General features: G+C 17.2%; 4 protein-coding genes and 1 pseudogene across 5 annotated transcripts; 2 read left to right on the top strand and 3 right to left on the bottom strand.

Annotated features, from left to right (window-relative positions):
* Positions 1-267: 267 nt before the first annotated feature.
* On the top strand, positions 268-11,619 carry PGAL8A_00435700 (conserved Plasmodium protein, unknown function; the record flags this gene model as incomplete). The annotated part of the gene is made up of 3 exons (XM_028673091.1): positions 268-369; positions 506-589; positions 742-11,619. 3 exons carry the CDS (start codon positions 268-270, stop codon positions 11,617-11,619), a joined length of 11,064 nt encoding a protein of 3,687 aa, XP_028529578.1.
* A 1,300-nt stretch (positions 11,620-12,919) lies between these two features.
* Positions 12,920-14,959, top strand: PGAL8A_00435600 (pre-mRNA splicing factor, putative; the record flags this gene model as incomplete). Its single annotated transcript, XM_028673090.1, has 10 exons — positions 12,920-12,968; positions 13,065-13,189; positions 13,287-13,359; positions 13,581-13,668; positions 13,741-13,827; positions 13,908-14,198; positions 14,287-14,367; positions 14,503-14,602; positions 14,746-14,801; positions 14,884-14,959. The coding sequence occupies 10 exons, from the start codon at positions 12,920-12,922 to the stop codon at positions 14,957-14,959; spliced, it is 1,026 nt and encodes a 341-aa protein (XP_028529577.1).
* A 407-nt stretch (positions 14,960-15,366) lies between these two features.
* On the bottom strand, positions 15,367-17,532 carry PGAL8A_00435500 (glutamine synthetase, putative; the record flags this gene model as incomplete). Its single annotated transcript, XM_028673089.1, has 3 exons — positions 15,367-15,465; positions 15,739-17,264; positions 17,529-17,532. The coding sequence occupies 3 exons, from the start codon at positions 17,530-17,532 to the stop codon at positions 15,367-15,369; spliced, it is 1,629 nt and encodes a 542-aa protein (XP_028529576.1).
* A 1,134-nt stretch (positions 17,533-18,666) lies between these two features.
* On the bottom strand, positions 18,667-19,917 carry PGK (phosphoglycerate kinase, putative; the record flags this gene model as incomplete). Its single annotated transcript, XM_028673086.1, has 1 exon — positions 18,667-19,917. The coding sequence occupies one exon, from the start codon at positions 19,915-19,917 to the stop codon at positions 18,667-18,669; it is 1,251 nt and encodes a 416-aa protein (XP_028529575.1).
* Positions 19,918-20,761: 844 nt separating this feature from the next.
* On the bottom strand, positions 20,762-23,906 carry pBAS (annotated as a pseudogene). Its single transcript is given in 13 exon segments — positions 20,762-20,811; positions 20,911-21,011; positions 21,112-21,237; positions 21,339-22,100; positions 22,103-22,473; positions 22,475-22,697; positions 22,700-22,767; positions 22,769-22,866; positions 22,868-23,039; positions 23,042-23,091; positions 23,093-23,696; positions 23,699-23,850; positions 23,852-23,906. Coding segments are annotated over 13 exon segments (2,832 nt in total).
* Between the last annotated feature and the right edge of the window lie 229 nt (positions 23,907-24,135).

The following is a 24,135-nucleotide window of genomic DNA, read 5'->3' as shown; positions in this document are numbered from 1 at the left end:
TTTTTTTTTTTTTTTTTTTTTTTTTTTTTTTTTTTTTTTTTTTTTTTTTATAACTATTTAAAATTATGGATAAATTATTATAATTATTTATATATAAGTTTATAAAAATATTTGTACAAAGTAGATATATTTTTTTATAAATTAAAATCTTTACATTTTGAAACATAATTTATAACAAAAGTATGCTTTAATAATTCTTTATAATTAATATATTAAATTTTTTTTTATGTAAATAAATTTTTTTAAAATCGTTTATTTTTTCATAAAATGATATGTGTTCAAACTGCCCACAGTAGTAATCAAGTGAACTTTTTAATAAAAGGTAAATTTATAAAAAATAATGAAAATAACTTCCTTGTTGCAGCTAAGGTAAATAAATTTCCTACATACATTTATATATATATATATATTTTTTTTTTATTCTAATACATAATCATTTAAATGTATCTACATATATGCATATATATATATATTTATATATATATTATTTTTTTATATATAAAAGGATACGTACTTAGAATTATTAGAATGTGATTATGAAAGCACAATATACACCCAAAATACATTTTTAAAAATAATATTTTTACAAGTAAGTTTTTATTGGAGATTAAGTTTTTTTTTAAAACAAAATGATTCCTTCGTGTTTCTGTTATTTTATTTTTTAAAGAGTTAATGTGCACTTATTTCACTTATTTTTATTTTATTTTTCCAAATATTTTATAAAACTTTTTGTCTTATTAGATACTTGAAAATAAAAATCAAGATCGATTCATTATAGCTGATGAAAAACTAAATTTTAGAATTTTAGAATTCAGTGGCAGTTTTGTAGAATATTGTTTCATTGGTAACTTTTTTTTAGATAAATTAAATATTTTTCAAGAATACTTTAAATTGAAAAAGGGTGAAAATGAAAGAAATATAGAAGAATATTACAAATATATTAATATATGCAATATAAAAAATTTTTTTTTAATATCTATTGAAAATTTTCTGTTTTTTAGAAAAATTGAAAACAACATAATAAATAAAAATATCGAAGATTATTGTTTAAATTATAAATTTGAAAAAAAATGTGTTTCAAATTTCAAAAATTTTAAAATTTTTTATGACCCTTTGAAATTAAAATATTCGATAATTTATGTTAATGAAAAAGGAAGAAGAAAAAAAAAAAATTTATATTTTTCTTTTAAAGAATATAGTGCATATATATATAAAGTAAAAAGAAAGAATTTATTTTCAAGGATCAATAAGAAAAAACTAAACAAAAATCATATTTTAATTAACAAAAACAAATATCCTATTAACCTGAAAAAAGAAATAATAGAAAAAAATAACAAGAAAGAATGTTCTTATTTTAAATTTTGTAAAAATATAACATTTATGATTTATTTAAGTTGTCCTTATAATCATGTATATTTTAAAGAAGGCAATTTTCATAAAAAATATAACTATAAAAGGCTTGAAAACGAAAATAAAAAAGATGTAAAGGAAAAGATATATTCAAATAAAAAATTAAAAAAATATTTAAGTGAATCTGTATCTCAAAATGTAAATAAAAATTTAATTAAAAACGTCAACAAAAATGACAAAAACAACATAAATAAAGTTATGAAGATATATAATTGTCTATATTCATATTCAAAAGAATTCATTTTACAAGATGTTAAAAATAATTGCATAACTTATTTTTTTGATAAAACTAATTTATATTGTAATAAGAATGATATTTCTAAAAATAAAAATCATAAATTTATTATAAATAACACCCTTTATAATAGTGACTATTCAAATATTAATACATTAAATAATAATGATAAAGAATTGTTACATGTTAATAAATGTGAAAGTGAAAATAAAAACATATATAATCAAAACTTCATGAATGTAGAAATGTTCAATATAAATAAAGATTATATGGGGAATATTAAAAAAAAAAAAAATTTATATTATTACAATGAATTTGAAAATTGCTTAAATATAAAAATTTGTTTTTTTATTTACTTTTTAAAAAATGAAAATAATTATTATAATTTTATTAAAAACATCTTATTTCTTAATGAAAAAGAAGAAGAAGAAATAATTAACTTAAAAGATAACTTACAAAAAACAATCTTCTTTGGAGAAGAAGATTTACAATTTCTAAAAAAATTCAATAAAAATTATTACCTTAATCTTAAATTTTTAAAATGGGTTTACCTTAAATGTAAATCAAGAATCAATAATTATTTCTCATGTGATAAGTTAGAATTATTAGATAAAGATGAAAATCATAATTTTGATACTTGTCTTATATGTACATATTTCTTCAATAAATTTTTTTTTTTTAAAAAGGATTTTACATATTTAAACATCTTTCAAAAAAATTTTTTGTTTAATAAAAAGTCAAGTTTAAATTTAGAACAACAATATAACTTAAATTTATTATTTCAAATATATATTAGAATGAAATTATTATTATTCTGTTTTATTTTGTTATTTTGTTCATATCATAAAACGTTAAATAACTCTATTGTTTATTTATACAGAGTAAAAAACAAGCATAAAATATTATATGAGTTATCCGTTCATATATATTTTTTGAATATTTTTATCTTTCACATTTTAAAGTTTCTTTTTGATAATAGTTATATGTATTCTGAATACTCAAAACAAAATGATTTCAATAAAGATTTTTGCAGTTATACAAATAATCTAAATATTGATAAAAATGATGCAAGTAATATAAATTATATTAATAAAAATATATTTGATATAAGTGAGAAATTTTATTTAATAAATAAAAAATTGTGCTTCTTAAATGAAAAAATATTTAATGAAAGTTCTTCGAAGAAGCGTATATTTAACTCATTGAACAAAGAGTCTAAATTGTTAAACAACAGTATACCATCAAATAATAAATATAATAACGTACAGAAAGAAAATAATTTATCCTATTATTATCATAAATTAGAAAAAATAATAAAAAATATAATGAATTTGCAGCATATAGCTACTAAATTATTAGAAGAAATGAAATTTGATTATTTAAATTTTCGTGAAAAAATATTATTAAATAAATTTAAAAACAAAGACGATCAAAGAAGTAACATTATTCTAATAGTTTCCAACAATAATAATGCAGGAAATGTTTTGTTTTTTAAACAAAATAGGAAAAAAAACATAATGTTAAATAACTTATTAATACCTATAGCTAAATTGACATTACCATTAGAGGTATATAAAATTGAAAGAGTTTTAAATAATTTATTTTTTTTATTTACAAAAAAAGTGATATTTTTATTTAGTTTTTCTGATATTTATGATGTAAATTTAACTTTAATAAATTATTACCTTTATTATTTAAATGATATTCATTATATATATGAATTAGAATTAATTAAAATTGCAAAGGAGAAAAATACATATAAAGAAATTAAATCAAATATATTATTAGCAGATTATTTTACCAAAACATATAATATGAATCATTTTAATAATTTCTCAAATGAAAAATGGTATAACTTTTATATTAAAGAAAATATGAAAAATCAATATTTCCTTTTTAAAAAAAATTACATTAACTCTTATCAAAATTTTAGAGATTTAAAAGGTATTCCATTCGTTGATAGTTTTTACTCCTATATGTTTAATTATCATTATAAATATAAAATGTTTATGAAAAAATATCGATACGCATATACATGTTCTGCATGTGATAGGAGTAACTTGTTCTATGAAAATGAAAATAATAATAATGAAGATTTTTTAATAGAAAAAAGAATAAAAAAAGATATGAAGGATAAAAAAAATAAAAAGAAAGATGAAAACAGTGGTGAAAATAACAGTCATACAAAAAAAAAAGGAAAATCAATTTATAAAAATAATGTAGAGAATAAGAATAAAAAGTATGGTGTCATTTCAAATACGGAAAACTTGTTACTATCGTTTGAAATTAGTAAAAATTCATTTAATGAAGTATATAAGAAAAATAAATATTTATTTTTTTATCATCCGAATAATTCAGAATGTAAAAAAAAAAAAAAGAATAAAGAAAAAATGATACGTAATAGATTATCTTCACAAAATGATTCTTTTTCTGAAATGAAGAATAATGATAATTTCAATATAAGAAAAAAGGAAGTAAATTTTAATTATTTGAATAATGAAAATATTAAAACAGATTTTAATTATAATATTAAAAAGGAAATGAAAAATTATAATTTTCGAAAAACGGAAGAATATGTTGAATATTTAAATAATATAGTAGTACCATTAGATAATGAAAAAACAAATACACATTCTTTATTTAATTTTTTTAGTAAAAAATATTTAATAATTGATAAATATAGAAAAGAAATGTATTTATTAATAATTATATATGATTATTACAACAACAAAGTATTAATATATAAAAATGATTTTAAGAACAATGATAATTATTTCGTAAATGTGTGTTGTTGTTCAAATATTATATGTGTAAATAATAACAATTCAAAAAAAGAAAAAAAAAAATCATCCAATATTTTGTTAAATATTTTTAATGAAAAAAATACTTATTTTAAGAATATTCATGAAGTTGAGGAAGTAACTAATTACATTTTAGAATTAAAGAAGAAAAGTAGTGATGAATTATTCTTAATTAAATTAAATATATTTATACAAAATAAGCATAAATATATCTTTTTAAATCATAGAGATCATTATTATAGTTATAACAAACTAAAAACAATTAAAGATTATAAATATAAATCAAAAGTGATAAATAATTATTCTAATAATCTTGCAAGTAATATGTTTTTTAAATTACAGCAGCTCCAAAATGATTCAATAAAATCAATAGACCAATTAAAATCTGAAAATTGTGATATCTTTGATATAAAAAAATTGAAAACCAAATTATTAGATAAACTAATTATTTTAGATAAAGAAAATTATTCTCATAAAATAATTGCTGGTTATAATATAATTTTATGCAAAAAAAATATAAATTTTAATAATTCATATAGTAAGTTTTTTTTTATTAATTTTAATAAAAAGTTTAACATTCTTTGTATATCTAATTATATTCAATCAACATATATTCTCATTTTAAGTAAAAATATACATAGTTTTTTTGAAGATTCAGTCTCTATAATAAATTCTTTACAGAAAGGAAATAAAGTGAATAATTGTGAAATACGAATAAAAGAAAAACTAAATGAAAGAAAGAAAATAATACTCAATAACAAAAATAAATTTAATAAAAGACAAAATAAAAAAAATAAAAAATCAATATTCCATATAATTAATGAAATGGAAATGCAAAAATTAAATTTTGTAACATCATACATTTTGTTTGCAAGATGTATATATAAAAATGAAAATGAATGTTATGTTTTATTATTAAATAAAACAAAAATAATTATAAACAAATATATATTAAAAAGTAACTCAATTTCTATAAATTTAGAAGATTTCTTTGAATTAAATCTTAGCAGTACTATTTTATATTATCATTTTGAAAAGAATTTTCTTATAATATCATATATAAACAAGTTAATTCAAATATTTTATATAGATATAATTAATAATCTATTTTTTATAGTGGATTCTTTTTATTTTTCTGACACTATATATTCTTTATATTTATATACTAATTACGAATTTTCATTAAATAAAAATTTAAAATTAATTCCATATATATTAGTTTGCATTGGTTTAGAAAGATATTGTAAAATGATCGTTTACTATTTAAATTTTAATAATTTACATAATATTTATCCATCTATATTATTAACCCATAAATCGTTAAATGTAACTGTTGATAATAATGCTAATAATTATAATAATGATATTAATAATAATTATACTAAAAATAAAATGAGATATTTTCTACTTTTTAAAAATAATTTTTCAAAAAAAGACATTAAAAAAGAAGAAAATTCAATTATTTTAAATGATAAAAAAAAAGAATTTATAACAGAAATATATTACTATGAAATTGATTCTTTAAATAGTAGTATAATAACAAGCATTATTAAATTAAATAACTTCCTTTTAATTGGTAATAACAGTGGTGTAGTAAAGGTATATGATATCTTTAGTGAAAATAATATATCAAATATACTGTTTTTGAAGCATTTTACACTTTATAAAAATCAAAAAAAAATAATAAATGTTTATGATGAATTTCTTATAGGTAATAATTATGTTTATTTTATTAATTCTATTAAAATAAATGAAGAAATTCCTAAAGAGAAAAAAACAATATTTAAAAAAAATTGTTATACAATAGCTTTATGTGAAAATAATTTATTTATTTTTTTATCTAATAAAATTAAAAAATTTAAAAATGATAATTATGAAAATATAGAAAAAGGTAATAATTATATATATGAAGTAAAAAGGAGAGTAGATAAATATTTAATTAATCTTTTTAATATAGATGAAAAATATTTTAATGTTATAAAAAATGAAAGGATTGGCGAAGAAAAAATTAAAAGTAAAAATATTTTTGTTTTTCCTTTAATGATATTTAAAAAAGAGACAAAAATAAGAAAAGATCTATATAATAATAATTTTTTAAAAAATGAATATCATAATAATAGTATAACTAATAATAAAAAAAAGGATGAAAACTACATGGAGTTACAAAATTCATATAGAGATAAGTTACCTTTTAAGAATAATTATGATTTAAAATCTAAGTTTAATATAAGCGAATTAAATACTTTAAGGGATCAAATTGATTATGATAAAAATTATGTTCATCATAATGATATAACAGAAAAATATTGTAGTAAATATAATTCAAAAAATGTTTATTCTTATAACAACAATAGTTTTATTTCATTTAATAACAAAATGTTAAAGATTAAAAGTAATATGAATGCTAATAATATAGTTCTAATAAAAAATTATAATCAAAAAAATATTGTATTTTCAATTATTACATCAATAAATGGAAAAATATATTTTGGTTTTATTAAAAAGAATATCCTATCTAATTATGACAAAAATAAATTTAAAAATATAAATATTATAAAATTTCTAAAATTAAATAATCTTCATGGTCCTTTTAAGTTTTATTTAGAAAATTCTCTAATCTATACAAAAAAAATGAAAAATATAAATAATAACAATAATATTAATAATAATAATGAGATAAGTAATAGTAGTATTAATAATTCTACCACTGCTGGTAATAAGATAAGTAATCATAGTAATAATAATTCTATCACTTCTAGTAATAATAATCCCTTAAAGGAAGAGAGAGAAGGAAATAAAAAAAAACACATTGAGTGTCTTAAAAAGATAAAGGGTAAAAATAAAAAAAGAATTGGGATATATTACAACAGTAATAATTCTTATTTTAAATTACCAAGAAAAATAATAAATATTTATAAAAACAATAATGTATCAGATATTTTTCAAATTCATTTAAATAGAAATTATATCTTAAAAGAATTCTTCTTAATTAATACACTTATAGAAAAAAAAGAAATAATTGCTACTATAGAAGAAGAATTAAAAAAAAATGAAAAGGAAAAATATTTAGATAATTTCATTGAAAATTTTATTAATAATAATGAAGAAAAAGGAGACGAAAACAATAATTATTTTTATGTAATTAATCAATTATTTTTAAGAGATTATAACATTTTGTCAAAAAATAAGAATATTTTATATCTTATTCTTAATAAATGTAAAAACTTTAATAATCATTTTTATTCTTTTTTATTTTATATTATTAACAATAAGAGATATCCTTTAATTGAATTTTTTCAGAATAATTTAATTAATAATAATATTGTTGTTAATAAATATATATATAATACAAGTTATATTTTAAAGATTCAAGAAAAAATAAGTGAAATATTACATAAAGATAAGTGTATCATGTTTAAAAAGATAAGAGCATATATAAGAAAAAGAGTAAATAATAACATAATTAAAAATTATTCTTTTAACTTTGGAAAAACTTTAAAAAATGAAAATAAATTAAAGAAAAGAATAAATGATAGTACAGAAATTAGGAAGGAAAAAGAACAAAATATAAAAAAAAAGAAAAAGAAAGAATATATAGATAATTTTTATTGTTTAAAAAAATTTAAAAAAAATAATTGTGATTATAATAATAACACTTGCATAGATAGTACAGAGTCATATAAAAGTGTTTGTTTTAATAACAATTTAACCTCTTTTAGCAATATATTAAAGTGTAATAATGATAATCAGATTTCTAAAATTGACTATATAGATACTATTAATGAAAAAATAACGAACTATAATAATACATATCTTAGTTGCAACAGTGATGAAAGTTTAGTAAAGTTGTATAATAAATTAAATGAAGACATTAATAACAATAATAAATTAGATTTAAAAAGTTCTTTAAATTCTGATAAAAATTACAAAAAAATATATAATACTAATGAGGAAAAGGATGAATCAAATTATCATATAAGTTTTATAATTATACATTTAAAAGGAAGTAAGTATCATTTTAGTAATATAACAGAATACTATAAAATAGCAAACCAAAAAATTAAAAAAACAAAAAATACTTTTAAAAAAAGTTTTTTAAAACTTCATAATAAAGAAAAAAATGAATTTAATTTAATAAAACAGATAAATAGTGATAATAAATTTAAAGAATTTATAAAAATTCGTAAAAAGGGTATAAATAAAAAAGAGAATTATATCCTACTTAAAAAAAAAAAGAATGAAAAGAGTAATGTATTAGTATCAATGTTCACACCACATATTTTAAAAAAAAAAAAATTTAAACGAAATTATAAATCATCAAAAAATTTCAATTTAAAATATTCAAATATTGAAAATAATAAATGTAATAATTTATGTACTTATGATTGTCTTTTAATTTACTTCAATAACATAAATTATTGTGCTAAAAAAATAATAATTTGTAGGTTAAAAGAGAAAATTAACAAAATATTAAATTTCTCACATGATGATATTTTTTTTATTCTACATCTATCAAATAATTATGTGTTTTTAATAAATTATCATAAAAAAATTTCCTTTTGGATAAATATAACATATCTACATAGAGATATATTTTTTATAAAAAAAATTAAGAAGAGTAAAAATATTAAATTAAAAAAAAAATACAATTGTGTAAAACAAATGTTTAATTATTCAAAAAAAGAAAAAAAGAATAAAATAAAAACCAAGAAAAAAGAAATAATAACAAAGCAAAAAAAAATAGATGAAATATGTAAAGAATTACATGAAAAAAATATGGATGATATGAATAAAAAAGAAAAAGATTTAAATATAAATTATAAAGATATAAAACAATCAGAAGAGAATGAAAATGATAATATTTTAGTATTTAAAAAAATCAAGCGGGAAAATATCCTGAAATTATTTTTTAAGAACACAAATTCAGTTCCACTTGCATACTTAAATAAAAATATGAAAAACATAAAACCATTTATGAATAAATATATTATATTTACTCAAGGTAGTAATATCACTCTACTAAAGATTGTATTTTCAAAGAATAACAAAGAAATAATAAATAATAAAAATGATTTTATAGAAAATTTTTTACAATCGTATGTATATAGTGAGAAGGACTCTCATTATGTAAGTCATGATCATCAATTATTGAAATTTTCTGACATATTTAAAGAATTAATAAAAAACAAAAAAATTATAAGAAAAAAAAAAAGAGAAAATTCTAATCTAAATGAAAAAGAATATTTAGAAAATTTAATAAAAGGAAAAATTAGATTAAGAAGAGGTAATAATACAAATCGAGAAAATAATGATAACATAAATTTAAGTTCTAGTTTTAGTTCTAATTCAATATCATCAAATATTAATAATGATGTAAGTTTTGATGAAAAAGAAAAAAATAAGTTAGAAAAAAATTCTTTAAAATTATCAGATTACATTTTTGATGACATTTTTTATGATAAAGAAAAAGATTTTTTTTATAATTTAAAATATGAAATAATTGAATATTATACCTATAAGGAAAATTTAGAACATATAAATGATCTTATCATTTTTGAAAACAAAATATTAGTAACAACAGAAAATTATATACATTTATATATGTATAATGAACATAGAAATTGTCTTTATTTGCTTTTCTCAAATGTTTTTTATAATATTAACAATATGATTATAAATGAAAAATATAAAAGATCTTTAGTTTTTCGCAGTATCTTTGATAGTATAAATGTTATATCAAGAAATATTTTATCAGTTTACCATGTTTTTTGTTATGATTTAATAAATATAGGAAATTTAAAATTTAGAAATAATATAAAATTTTTATTTGAAAATAAGTTATTTCATAATATAATTGGATATAATTTAAATATAAACAAGAATGAAAGTATGATTGAAAGTTTAAGAAAATATCATAAATTTTTTATAAATTTTTTTCTTGTGGATAAAAAATATAATATATTTAACATACATAGTATAGTTCTTAAAGAAAAGAAAGAAAATTATTTTTATGATGATAACAGACATATGGAAATATGTTATGATTTAATGTTATTTTTTCAAATATTAATAAATGGAAAAAAAAATCAAGAAAATATATTAAATAAAACTTTTTTATACAAAAAAAAATATAGAGATATAAAAAAACTGAAAATGATGAAAAAATATTATTTTTTTAATCAATATTTTATGAAAAAGAAATATAGATTATTTTTACATATTTTTCTTCATAGAATATTTATTTACTTAAATAAAAAAATTATATTTTTAAAAAAAGTATCTAACAGAAAATTAACGAGTGAATTTTTATTAGAGCTAAAATTAAAAGTATTTAACAGACTTTTGAAATTAAGTTCTTATGATTTTTCCGATAGAAAAAATGCATTTGATTTATTAAATGATATATATGAACAAAAAGTGAATAAAAATGTCCATTATTTTTGTCTTATTAATATGATAAATGATTATAAAGATATAATTAAAAGTCAACTTTATAATATGCATTTTACTCCCATAAACGAAAAATATAGTCTAAATAAAAACAAAGAATGTGTTGACATTAATTTTGATACACATACTAATTTAATTTATGATATGAAAGATGTTGATAATTTAAATAATTTAGTTAAACATAAATATATTTTAAAAAGTTTCGAAAATACAAATTTATTAGAAAAAACCATATTACGAAAAATAGAAGAAATGAATAAATATCGTATTAATGATATAAAGGATTATAAAGATATCATAAAAAATAGTATAAAAGATAACGTATACTATAATATTGATTTTTATCACCTGATAGACAGCTCTTCTAATAAATATAATTCTTTTAAAAAACAAAGTCAAATGGAATACATTAATTTATTAAATAATAATGTAATTAATAACTCGCTTTATACTATATATTTTAACTTTTTCATTTATATATCAAACAACCCTAAAATTCTTTTCCATATTAAAAAATACTTACATTTTCATACGTTTTCAACAAAATTATTAAAAAATAAAACTTATTACTTTAATATGGATTTATTAAATATTATTTTTAACTTTGATAACGATGCATTGAATGAATTAAAAATTATTTTAAGCTTATTTCCTTCAAGTCCCTCAATTGAAGAAGTTTTTAATTCTGTTAACTTGCTATCTATGCCTTTTAGTAATTTATAATAAAGTTATGTTTATATTTTTTTTATAAATTATAAATTAATATCCTAATTACAACAAAAAAATTAACAGATAAATATATATATATATATATATATATATATATATATGGAATCCTATACAATGAATTTTAAAATTTTTTTTAAGTTTGGAATTTTATTTTTTTTTTTTTTTTTATGTTATAAATTATTAAAAAAAAAAAAAGAAATAAATAAAAAATAATTTTTTTTGTTATTTATCTTTATTTGTTTTTCAGTATAAATGAAAAATATATATATATATTTTTTTTTTTTCTTCTACAATGAGTTTTATATAAGAATTTTTATTAAAATGTGCAAAAATGCATTTAATAAAATTACCCAAAAAATGTTTTTATCTTAACTAAATTTTAAATTATTCATACTTATTAATAATTATTATGAAATTATATCGTTTTTCAATATATAAAACAAATGTGTGAATAACCTTTTATTTGATTAACTTTATATATGCATATCATAATTTATAAAAAAGATAAACTACTTTATAATGCTATATAAATTTTCTTTTAGAAACTAAATACTATATATTATTTTAAATTAATATATTTTGAATTAAAAAAAATAATATTTCCATTTTTTTTTTTTTTTAATAGCATTAATATAAAAATTTTATTTATTTAAAATGAATGTGAATTTTCTTTTTAAAACTTTTTCATAATTTTTTAATTAGAAAGTTTATAACTTTTTTTATATTTAAAGTATATCAAAATTTAAATAAAAAAAAAAAAATATATTTAAAAAAAAAAAAAAAAAAGAGAGATTTGTAAAAAGGAAAAATTAATGAAATTATATATAATAATAATAAGAAATTACTTTAATAAAATTTTTAGAAACAACCATTGTTATGAAAATAAAAGATTGATGTAAATAAATTACAAATATATATTTAACTCTTTTAACAAATTCCTTCTATAATTAACAAAATTATAGTTAATCAAAAATTGTATTTTTTATGAATATCTCATTAAAGCTTAAAAAAAAAAATAATAAAATAATTTATATATTCTTACGATTTCATAGAAGTTTTAAAAATTATATTGTCTAGAAGTTTTAGACTTTTCTTAGAAAAACATTTTCGTGAAACAAAAAAATTTTACAATTAATATTTTACATTATATTTAAAATAATATATAATTTAATTATAATTTTCATTGAATAATCTCTTGAAAAAAAAAATTAATATTTCATATGTATTTTTTTAAAAAAGTGTTTAATTCTTTTTAAATTACATTATGAGTTAATAATTATAACAAATACGAATCATGGATTTATTGGATAATTTTATTAAAAAAAAAAAAGAAGAAATAAAAGGTTTAGATATAATAATTTTTCTTTTTTTTTTTTTATTATATACATTAATTAAAATAAATATATTTTTTTTTTTTTTTTTTTTTTTGTATAAAATAGAAATTAAAGGAAATAAAAGATGGTTTAAACAAGCAGAGTTAGAAGAACAGAAAAATAAGGAAATTAACAAATTTTATGAAAAAGAAAATAAGAAAAAAAAAATTGAAGAATATGAGAGACTAAAGGTAAAGAAAAATTTTTTGAAATACAAAATATAATATATAATACATGTTTTTGTATTGTGTAGAATATGTTGTTTTTCTTTTTTTTTTTTTTTTTAAGAAATTAAATGAAACATTAGACTTAAAACACAAAAAAAATAGCACAGACATAGATAATGAAGAAATAAATATAGGTTTAAAAAAAAAAAAAAAAAAAAAATATTATTATAACTTAATAGAGATAAATTATTTTAAAAAGGACTGTTATAATTATAGTCATGAAAAACAATGATTATGTTATTATTACATATATATGATTAAATTTACTAATGAGTTTTATATAATATTATTACTTAAATAATTACTATTTATTAATTATATATTTATATATATATGATTTTATGTTTATATTTAGAAATAACTTTAAGTAACAAACAAATAATTATGCTACTCCGACAATTAAAAGAACCAATTAGGTTATTTGGAGAAACTGATTTGCAAAGGTATGTAAACAAAATACAAATACTTTTATTAATAATATTCTAACTAGTGTATATTAATATTTTATAATTTAGGTATAATAGGTTGAAAGAATTAAAAATAAATAAAAACGAGTTGAAAATAAATGAGCAAAATGTTTTTGGTGATGTATTAAGAGGAAGGTTATATATTTAAAAAAAAATTATATATTACAAGAAATTCATATTATATATATATATATATATATACCATATTTTTTTAGATTAAAAGAAAACTCCCTTGATCTAATTGAAGATAATTTAGAAGATGAAAGTGATAATACTGATTCAAAAGATATAACTAATTTAAAATCCTCCATAAATGAAAAACAAAATGATGATAAAGGAAATGAATTAGATAAGGAAAAAATTATATACGACTGGATAAAAAGTACTATGAAAGAATGGAATGAAGAAATTGAAAATGATGATAATAAAAAAAAAATAAAACAAGCTACGTATTTACAAACACATAAAGATTTAAAACCTCTTGAAAAAAAACTAAAACAGAAAACGTATATTTTAAAAAAAATTATTCAAATTAAATATTTTTAGTATCAAACATAATTATTATATATATTTGTCAATTTTTTTTAAATATAGTTTAGAACCCGATATACTAGAGAAAATATACAACATTGTTTCTTGTTGTCAAAAAAGAAATTTCAAAGCTGCTCATGATGCGTTAAAAAAAAAAAAAAAAAAAAAAAAAAATTATTTTAATTATTAGTTGTACATATAGTTTTTTTTTTTTTTTTTTTATTTTATCTTTTTATAATTATATTTTTATGTAATTTTTTTTTTTTTTTTTTTTTTTAGCTATATGTTGCTAGCCATAGGTAATGCTGCATGGCCTATGGGTGTTACGATGGTTGGTATTCATGAGAGAGCAGGACGATCAAAAATTTTTACATCAGAAGTAAAAAGAAAAATTTATTTAAACATAATAGAATAAAATTTTTTTTTTACAAAATATAGCTTAAAAGTTATATTTTGTATATTTTCCTTTTTTTTTTTTTTTTTTAATATGACTTATAATCATATTTTTACATAATTTAATAGGTTGCACATATATTAAATGATGAAACTACTAGAAAATATATTCAGATGATTAAAAGGTATATTAAGAAAAGATATATGTACATTAATTCTCCAAGAAATTTGAATTTTAATATTTTTTATTTTTCTCTTTTTTATTAGATTGCTATCTTTTTGTCAAAGAAAATATTGCACAAATCCGTCAGAAGCAGTTAATTTGTCTACAATTCATATATAACTTTTCTACTATTATAAAATTAATAATTTGTATTTTTTTTAATTTCTTTTTTTTTTATATATTTCTAATTTTTAAAAAATAAGATAATTTATATTTTTATAAGTTACTTTGTTCTTTCTTGTTTTTTGTATTTTTTTAAGCCTTAAGAATTTTTATTATTTTAATAAAAATAATGAATTTAATAAAAAGCATTTAATAAAAATTAAAAAAGTAAATAGTTTATTAAAATTTAAAAACATAATTAAATGAATATATATTCTTATACATATTTAATATTAAAAAAACATAATTTTTTTTTTTAATTCATTATTGAATTTTATTTATAAAAATATTTGGAAGAAATATATCATATTTAAAAATGTAATAAGTTTCTTTATTAAAATATTTTGGTAATAATTCTAAGATGTCTAACAATCAAAATAAAGATGATAATCAAGAGCAGTTACATTTTTATTATAAGAAAAAATCTCTTCTCTCTTATATTTTATATATTCTTGTATCATTTCCTATAAAAAAAAAAAAAAAAAATATATATATATATATATATATTGTATAAATAATTTCATAAATAGAAAATAAATATATTTTAAGCATTAATGCACATTATTTTTATATAAAATAAGGAAGATATTTTTAATTGAATTATTATTCTTATTATCTTGATATAATTCTCTTTATATATTTATATTCTGTTCATTTCATAATATTCTAATTTTTTTTTTTTTTTTTTTATATATATTAGCATATATCATATAAATATTATTTTATGATTTCCAAACCTCTGAAAAAATATTGTCAACAGTTAAAAAATGATGATCCTTTTCAAGTGCATCTAAACTTTCTGCTAGAGAAAAAGAAATACTCTCTGGTTCTTTGCATTTAAAAAAATTGTGAAAATCTGGAGAATCTTTTAAATTATACATAGAATCATAGTCTGATAATGCATGTGTAAGTGTTTTAAACTCTTCTGAATTCTCAACATAGTTGGAAAATACACTAGATATAAAGAATTTATCATTTTTGTTCTCAAAAGGAACTAATGGTTGTTCCTTTGTTTTAATTCCATCATATCCAGCTAAAATAATAGCAGCAGTCATTAAATGTGGAGAATTAACATTATCTGGTAGTCTATATTCAATTCTTTTTTCAGAAGAATTATCGTGATTGATCAGTGATAATCTTATAACAGCACTTCTTGACCCAAAAGAGTAAAACAATTTCTGACATGTTTCAAAACCTGGTACTAATCTCTTATAAGAATTCATAGTTGAATTACAAAAAGCTTGTAATGCTTTCGAATGTTTTATTATTCCATTCATGAAATAAAAAGCATCTTTAGATAAAAAAAAAGTAGATGGATCATCATTAAAAAAAATATTCTTATTATCCTTCCACAAGGAAATATTACAATGTAAACCATTACCATTATCGCTAACTAATGGTTTAGGCATAAATGTGGCTGTTCTATTGAAATTGTGAACAATTCTTTTTATTATATGCTTAGCTATAAATAAATTATCAGCATTTTTTAATGCATCAAAATATTTTAATGATATTTCATGTTGGCTAGTTGACACTTCATGATGATATCTTTGCACACTAATATTTAAATTATTTAAAGTTCTGCAAATCCTATGTTTAATTATATTGGAAGTATCATATGGATCTGTTGCAAAATAACCACACTTTTTTTTTACCTTCTTACTATCATCATTAAATGTAAAATTATTATTAATAGAAGATGATTCCCCATAAAAATCCGATTTATTTATATTATTTTGCCCACATACTTCAGATAAATCATTTTTACAACAAAATGATTCTCTATCATAAACTTTTAGATATGAATTATATTCATCTAAGCTATAATTCACCTTATCAAATATAAAAAATTCCACTTCATTACCTATACAAACCTTATCAGCTACTCCTTTTTTTTTAATGTAATCACAAGCTTTCTTTAATATTGTTCTTGGGCACTTATAATAATCAAACCCATTATATCTTTTAATATCACATATGACATTTAAAACATTTCTTCCATCTGTTTCTTCAATATAACAAGTTTGATAGTCTGCTTTAATATAAAAATCACTAAGTTCTGTGTCGGAGCATAATTTAATAGATGATGCATCAAATGGAAATCCATTTTCTAATTTATTTAAAGTTATTTCATTAACGTAAAAAAAGCACTTATAAAAACTTCCTAAAATATTACTAATAATACAAGCAACTATCTCCACGTTATTCTTCTTATCATTTATAAATTCAAAGAGCTCCACAATATTAGAAAAACAAACAGACTCTATTAAATTTTATATATAGAAAAAAATAAAAAATAATGAAAAATATAATAAATTATAGGATACATATTAATAATAAACTATTTATTATATATCTTATTATTAATTGTTATATACTTATATATATATATAAATATATATGTATATAAATATATATGTATATATATTATATATAATTATCAGAATACACTTTTCTTTAACATATATGTAATAAAAAGTATTTTATCGACCCCATTTAAATTATTATCTCATATTTTTATTCTTACTCATTTTCTATAATATCTTGGGAAATTTCTATATGGTAGTGGTTTCTTTAATTAAAAATATTCTGATATTATTATCCCTTTGTATTTTTGATTTAATTTAAAATATTTAAATGAAATTATGTTAATAAAATATTAAAATTTAAAAGAAATATTCAAATATTTTGAAACTTTTATAATTTATTGAAAAATAAAATTTTTAATTTTACATTAAATTTTGCAATACATTCAAAAGTATTTTTTATAATTTTAATTTTAATGAAACTTTTTGAAAAAAAAATGTTCTTTTTATTTTATAAATTTTAATTCGATTAATTCAAAAAATAGAAAAAAGAATATTTAAAAAAAGTTAAATTCTCAAGAAAATTTCTATCTAAAATTGCTTCTTTGTTTCGGCACTATTAAGGGGAGTATAATAATTCAAATATATAAATAAATCTTTCTTTTTTTTTAATTAATCTAAAATATTAATTTTTTTTTTTGCATAAAAAATTATCTATGTATTATAAAAGTGAAATATATATAAAAATAAGAAAAACAATATTAACAAAATTGAAGAAAAAGGGTTTTAAAAAAATAGAAATTAGTGCATTTTAACTTTATTTTTTTTTTTTTAATTGTGTAAAGGTTTAAGGCACTAATTAAGTATATTTTTATTCCGTTTGTTCTTTTTAATTTTTTTTTTTTTTATTATTATATATATAAATAAAATTTTAAATTCTTTAACATTTAAGTGCTTAAATAAAAAAAAAAAAAGAATATTTTAGTGTACAATTGATAAATAAATTATCCTATTTTGGTATTTTTGTTAAAACATGGAAATAATAAAGAAAAATACTGAGGGTATGGATTTGAAAGTAGTGATTATAATATATTGAAAATATAGGAATTAATTATAATTTAATTTTTTTTTTTCTCGGTTTTTGCTATCTTGAATACTTGTAAAATTATTATTTAATTAAAAAAATATTTGAATTAACAAGGTCGGTGTATTTTTTATAAATATGGAAATAAAATTATAAATAAAACATAAATTTTGTAATAAGAAATATATTATTTTTTAATTTACATTTAAATTGTTTATTTCTATGTGAACTTTATATATATATATATAATAAACTTACATTTTTTTTTTTTTTTCTTATTTGTTGGATAATGCTTGTACACCTGGTAATTGTTTTCCTTCTAAAAGTTCAAGTGATGCTCCTCCTCCTGTAGATACATGGCTAATTTCATTTTTTTTTTTTTGTTGTTCCACTAATGAAGCTGTATCACCCCCTCCAACGATAGAAATACTTCCATTCTTGGTAGCTTCAACAACAAGATTTAGGCATTCAATACTACCTTTTGCAAAATTTGGCATTTCAAAAACTCCTTGTGGTCCATTCCATATAATAGTTTTAGAAGTCAAAATAACATCCCTATAATTTTGAATAGTTTTATTTCCTGCATCCATTCCCATCCAATTATCTTCTATTCCTTCTTCTTCTGTTACTATTTTTGTATTAGCATCATTTGAGAACTTATCTGCTATTTTAAAATCTACAGGTAAATAAATTTGTACATTTTTCTCTTTTGCCTTTTTCATAATATCCTCTACTATTTTACTTCCCTCTTCGTCAAATAATGAACTTCCAATTTTCATTTTATTTAAAACATGCTTAAAGGTATATGCCATGCCACCACCAATTATCATTCTATTAACTTTATCTAATAAATTTCTAATTAATTGTATTTTATCTGATACTTTTGCTCCACCTAAAATAGCTAAAAATGGTCTTTGAGGATTTTCTAATGCTTTGCTAAAATATTCTAATTCTTTCTTCATTAAAAATCCTGAAGCTTTTACATTCAATTTAATTCCAACCATACTACTATGTGGACGATGTGCTGTACCAAATGCATCATTTATAAAAATATCACCCAATTTTGTAAGATCATTTTGAAATTTTTCTATATCTTCTGTTTTTGCTTTTATTTTTTTTCCATTTTCATCTATTCCTTTTCCTTCTTCTTCTATATGAAATCGTAAATTTTCTAATAAAATTATTGAATTATCTTTCGCTTCATTAATTTGTTTTTCTACTTCTTTTCCTACACATTCATCCAAAAATAATACCTCTTCACCTAGTAAACTCTTTAAATTTTCAGCCACTGGTTTTAATGTATACTTTAAATTTCTTAAACCATCAGGTCTTCCACAATGTGATATTAATATAATTTTAGATGCACCTTCTTTTTTTAAATATTTAATTGTTGGTAATGTAGCAGTAATTCTTGTATTATCCTTAATTATTCCATTGTCTATTGGAACATTAAAATCAACTCTTACCAAAACTTTCTTGTTTTTTATATCTTTTATATCAGTCAAACTTAATTTGTTACCTAACATTTTCGCTAGTTTTCTGTAAATTTTCAAAAAAATTACCTATATTTACTATATATATGATTATTATATATATATATATATTATGAACAGTATATTATATATGATATGAAAAAATATTATTCATTATATATATGTATCAATATTATTAAAAAAAAAAATAAAATACTTGAAATTAATTTCTCCTTCAAAGAACTTTTTTATTTTTTATAAATTATATTTTTTAAAATTCCTTTTTAAAATTTAAGGATTTTATATTTTATAATTCTAATTAAAGAAATTCTTTATAAAAATTTTCTTTCTTTTTTTTAATAAATATAATTTTATAGTATTATGTGTGTTTTATTTTTGTTTTAATAAAAATTATTTTGTAGTATCTTATATATATATATGTAGAACATTTTTTTTTTTTTTTAATAATTTTAAAGGAATTATGTATATTTATATTTTTCATATTTTAATGCATGCATATTTTTTTCTACTTGCGCTAAATGTAATTCAAAATAAAAATTTAAAAATTTTATTTTATAAAATTTCTTTAATTATTAAGTGAGCTTTAGTTTATATGTGATTTATGTTAATATTTAAAATTATATTGATAAGTAATAGAAACATAATAAATAAATATTTTGAATAGAATGTTAATTGAAAAATATAACTATCCCCAATTAAAACTTAAAAGTTTTATTTAATAGATAAAATAATATGAAATTAATGTAATCTCATTATATTAAATATAATTTTATAATATGAAAATTAATTTTCTTTATTTCTATTAAAAAGAAAAAATAAAAATAAAAATAAAATATACACACCACCTTAAAAAAAAAAAAAAAAAAGTAAACACATGCTATTCAAAGAAGTATTCCACTTTAACATTATGATATTTTTTTAAATAAATTCATTCCAAAAGTAGAAATATAAAAAAAAAAAAAAAAATCTTTATAATTTAACAAAATTAAGGATATTATAGTTATTTAAAATTATCTAAATGTTAACTAATTAGCCTTGCTATGAACATAAATTTTAGAAGCATTTCGTAATACTAATTCTTATCGTCACTTTTAATTGTAATAGCTCCATTTGCACTTACAGAAATCTACAAAAACAAGAGACAAAATTTAAATTTAATAATAATTATTTTATTTTTATAATGTATTTATATAAAGTATTACTTCATATTATTGCTATTTTAATAACAATGTTAAAAATAAAAATTTCTTCAAAGGAAGTAAAACAATACAACTTGAATATGTATATCTTTGATCATTATAAATACTATATATATGTAAAAATAAAATAGTAATAAAATATAAAAAAATGTTCTAATGAATGTAATCTTATCAAAATAAAAACTAATATATATATATATAAGTATATGCTCTTACACATTTATTTTTATAATTTTATTTCTTTTTTTATTATACTCTTGTAAGATAGACATTGATATTAATTTTGGTGCTCCTATCAGAGAACCCCCAGAAAAAATATTTATGATAACATTATCGGAATTTATATATTTTTAAATTCATCCTGTTATTTGTGATACAATTTAAATAAGAAAAGGATATATTTCTATGTGAAATAAATTAGAAACATTAATAGTATTAATCTTACATATTATATTAAAATCACTTATCGTAAGATATATTATCTTTAGATTTTCTCATCTTTCTTTTTTATTATTTAACAGCTCATTTTTTAATTTTATATCTTCTTCTTCCGTTTTCCCTCTTTTAGTTATGCCTTTAATTGGTTTGCTAAATATAATTTCTTCTTTATCTTTTCTTAGAAACTCTTCTTAGCTAATACATATTATTATAAATTGGTTATGGTGAATTTTCATTTTTAAGAAATGCTCATTCATATTATCATGAATATATAAATTTTTATTATAGTGTATGTAGTATTTGTAAAAAATTTTATTTTTACTTCTCATATATTTACATAAATCTAAAAAACTAATTGATATATGATAACACCCATTAAATTTCTTTGTTAAGAATGATTCATAAGAATAACCATCTCCAATTTACTTTTTACATTTTCTTATATTTTCCATATATTTTTGTTTATTAATTAAATAAATAAAAATTATATTATTGTTATTTGTGCTTAAATTCTTGAGAATATTTTTATTTATTTGAGTATCTTCTTTTTTATATTTTATTTTTTCTTTTCTTTAATAAAAGTTTTTATAATCTCAATAAATTTGTGTAAAGTTGTGTATTTCCAATACATATTAGGTTCTTTAATATCATTATATCTTTTCAAATCAGATACTTAAAATTCAAATGATTTTTCTAAATCATTTTTTAAATTGTAACTTACGTAATTTTGTTCACTTTTGTTTAACAAATTTTTTGAACTAAACAAATAACTATGTAAAGATTCTTCTTAAGGTTATACAGATATTATATATATATTATTTTTAAGTAAATCAAATACAAGAGGATTCTGAGAAAAAATAAAAATTGAAATAGGGATAACTTCTTCCCTTTTAATAGTTTTGTATTTTTTATTGTACATATATTTTATGGTTTCATATTTGTAATAATAGTAAAAAAAAAAAACCAATATATCAAAATAAACAAGAATTTTTATTGTTTATAAATTCATCATTTTCTATCCTATACTTGGTAAAAATATATCTACTTTGATAATAATTTAAAAGCAAATTTTTATTAATGTGGTTATCTATATCCAATAACAATGAAGTAGTATTAAAATTTATACTATCACTATATATATTAGAATTATTATGTGTAGAGTTTTTTTTTTTTTTTTTTTACCAAATAATTATTTAGATATATTAATATATTCATAATCAATTATAAAATTATTTTTAAAAAAATTAAATTCTTTCTTTTAAATGAGGAACTAAACAATTGTCTTCCTGATTTATATAATTAACTTCATATTTTTTTTTTTTGTTTTTTCTTTAAAATAACAATAATATTGTTTAAACTTATATTATTGTCCTTCTCTAAATAATATTCTATAATTTCACTTAAAAATTCTTTAGTATTTCTTATGTGAGAATATCTTATATTATTTAAAATTTCTTTATGAAAATATTCTTTTTCAGAGGAATATTCATTATTTTCATTTTTTTATTGTAATTGTACTTTTCCTTATTTCTATATGAAATTTCATTATTTCTATAAATCCAATAACTTATTGTCATTATAAAATACATTTTTTAAATTTTTATAGGAAAGAAAACACAGATTTTTGGCAATAATAACTTTTAAAATATTTAGTTTCTATTTAAATTTCTTTTTCTCTTTTTTTTTTTTTTTCTAAATTTTTTATGAAAGATTTATATATATTCTAACAATTTAAAAGAAGTTTTTTTTTTTTTATTTATTATATTTGAATGTAATATTTTTATAATATTCAAAAAATACCTTATCAAAATTTCTTTCTACGGATTTCAGATTATATTGAGCAGTGTGGTATGGCAAATATGTAAGTTTTATATCCATCAATATATATTCATTCAAATAAATAGAATAACAAGCTATAATTAAAACATTACTCATATGTTTACTTACTTTTAAAGAATTATAACAAACAGTTTCAAATTTATTATTAATATTATCAAATAATTCACTTGTTTGATTTTCATATTTTCATATATTAATTATATTTGTATTCCTATGAAACATATTTTTTATTTTATTTATTTTGTATCCATAAAAATAACAAATTAATTGATAACCATAACATATTCCTAAAATTGTTGTCAATTTTTTTTTCTAAAATTTTTTTGCCTATTTTTGGTATCTATTATAGAATATCCATATCCTGCTGATATAATAATATTATAAATTTTTTCATAATATTTTTTCATGAATTCATTAAAATATATTTTGTCTAGCTTTATAACTATTGGTTCTATATTATTCATTTTATACAAAAAATGTACAACATTATATGAGTGAATAGGAATCATAATTATCAATAAACAAGCTAACCACATGTCTTTTCACTTTAAGAAGTCTAAAATGAAGCAATGAATTAATTGAATGTTTCACATAATTTTAAGTAAATACTAATGTTTAAAAAAAAAACACATTATTTCATATAGGCCAAAAAAAAAAGTTGAGTATATTATTTATTTCATTTATTATAAAAATTCATTTTTTTTTTTTTTTTTTTTTTTTTTTTTTGTAATAGTACTAATGGAACATGAAATAACATAAAAAAAAAAAAAAAAAA

The sequence above is a fragment of the Plasmodium gallinaceum genome (assembly GCF_900005855.1).
Source record: "Plasmodium gallinaceum strain 8A genome assembly, contig: PGAL8A_v1_119, whole genome shotgun sequence".
Lineage (NCBI taxonomy): Eukaryota > Apicomplexa > Aconoidasida > Haemosporida > Plasmodiidae > Plasmodium > Plasmodium gallinaceum.
Note: the sequence above shows the minus strand (reverse complement) of the source record. Positions and strands in the feature narration are given on the sequence as shown.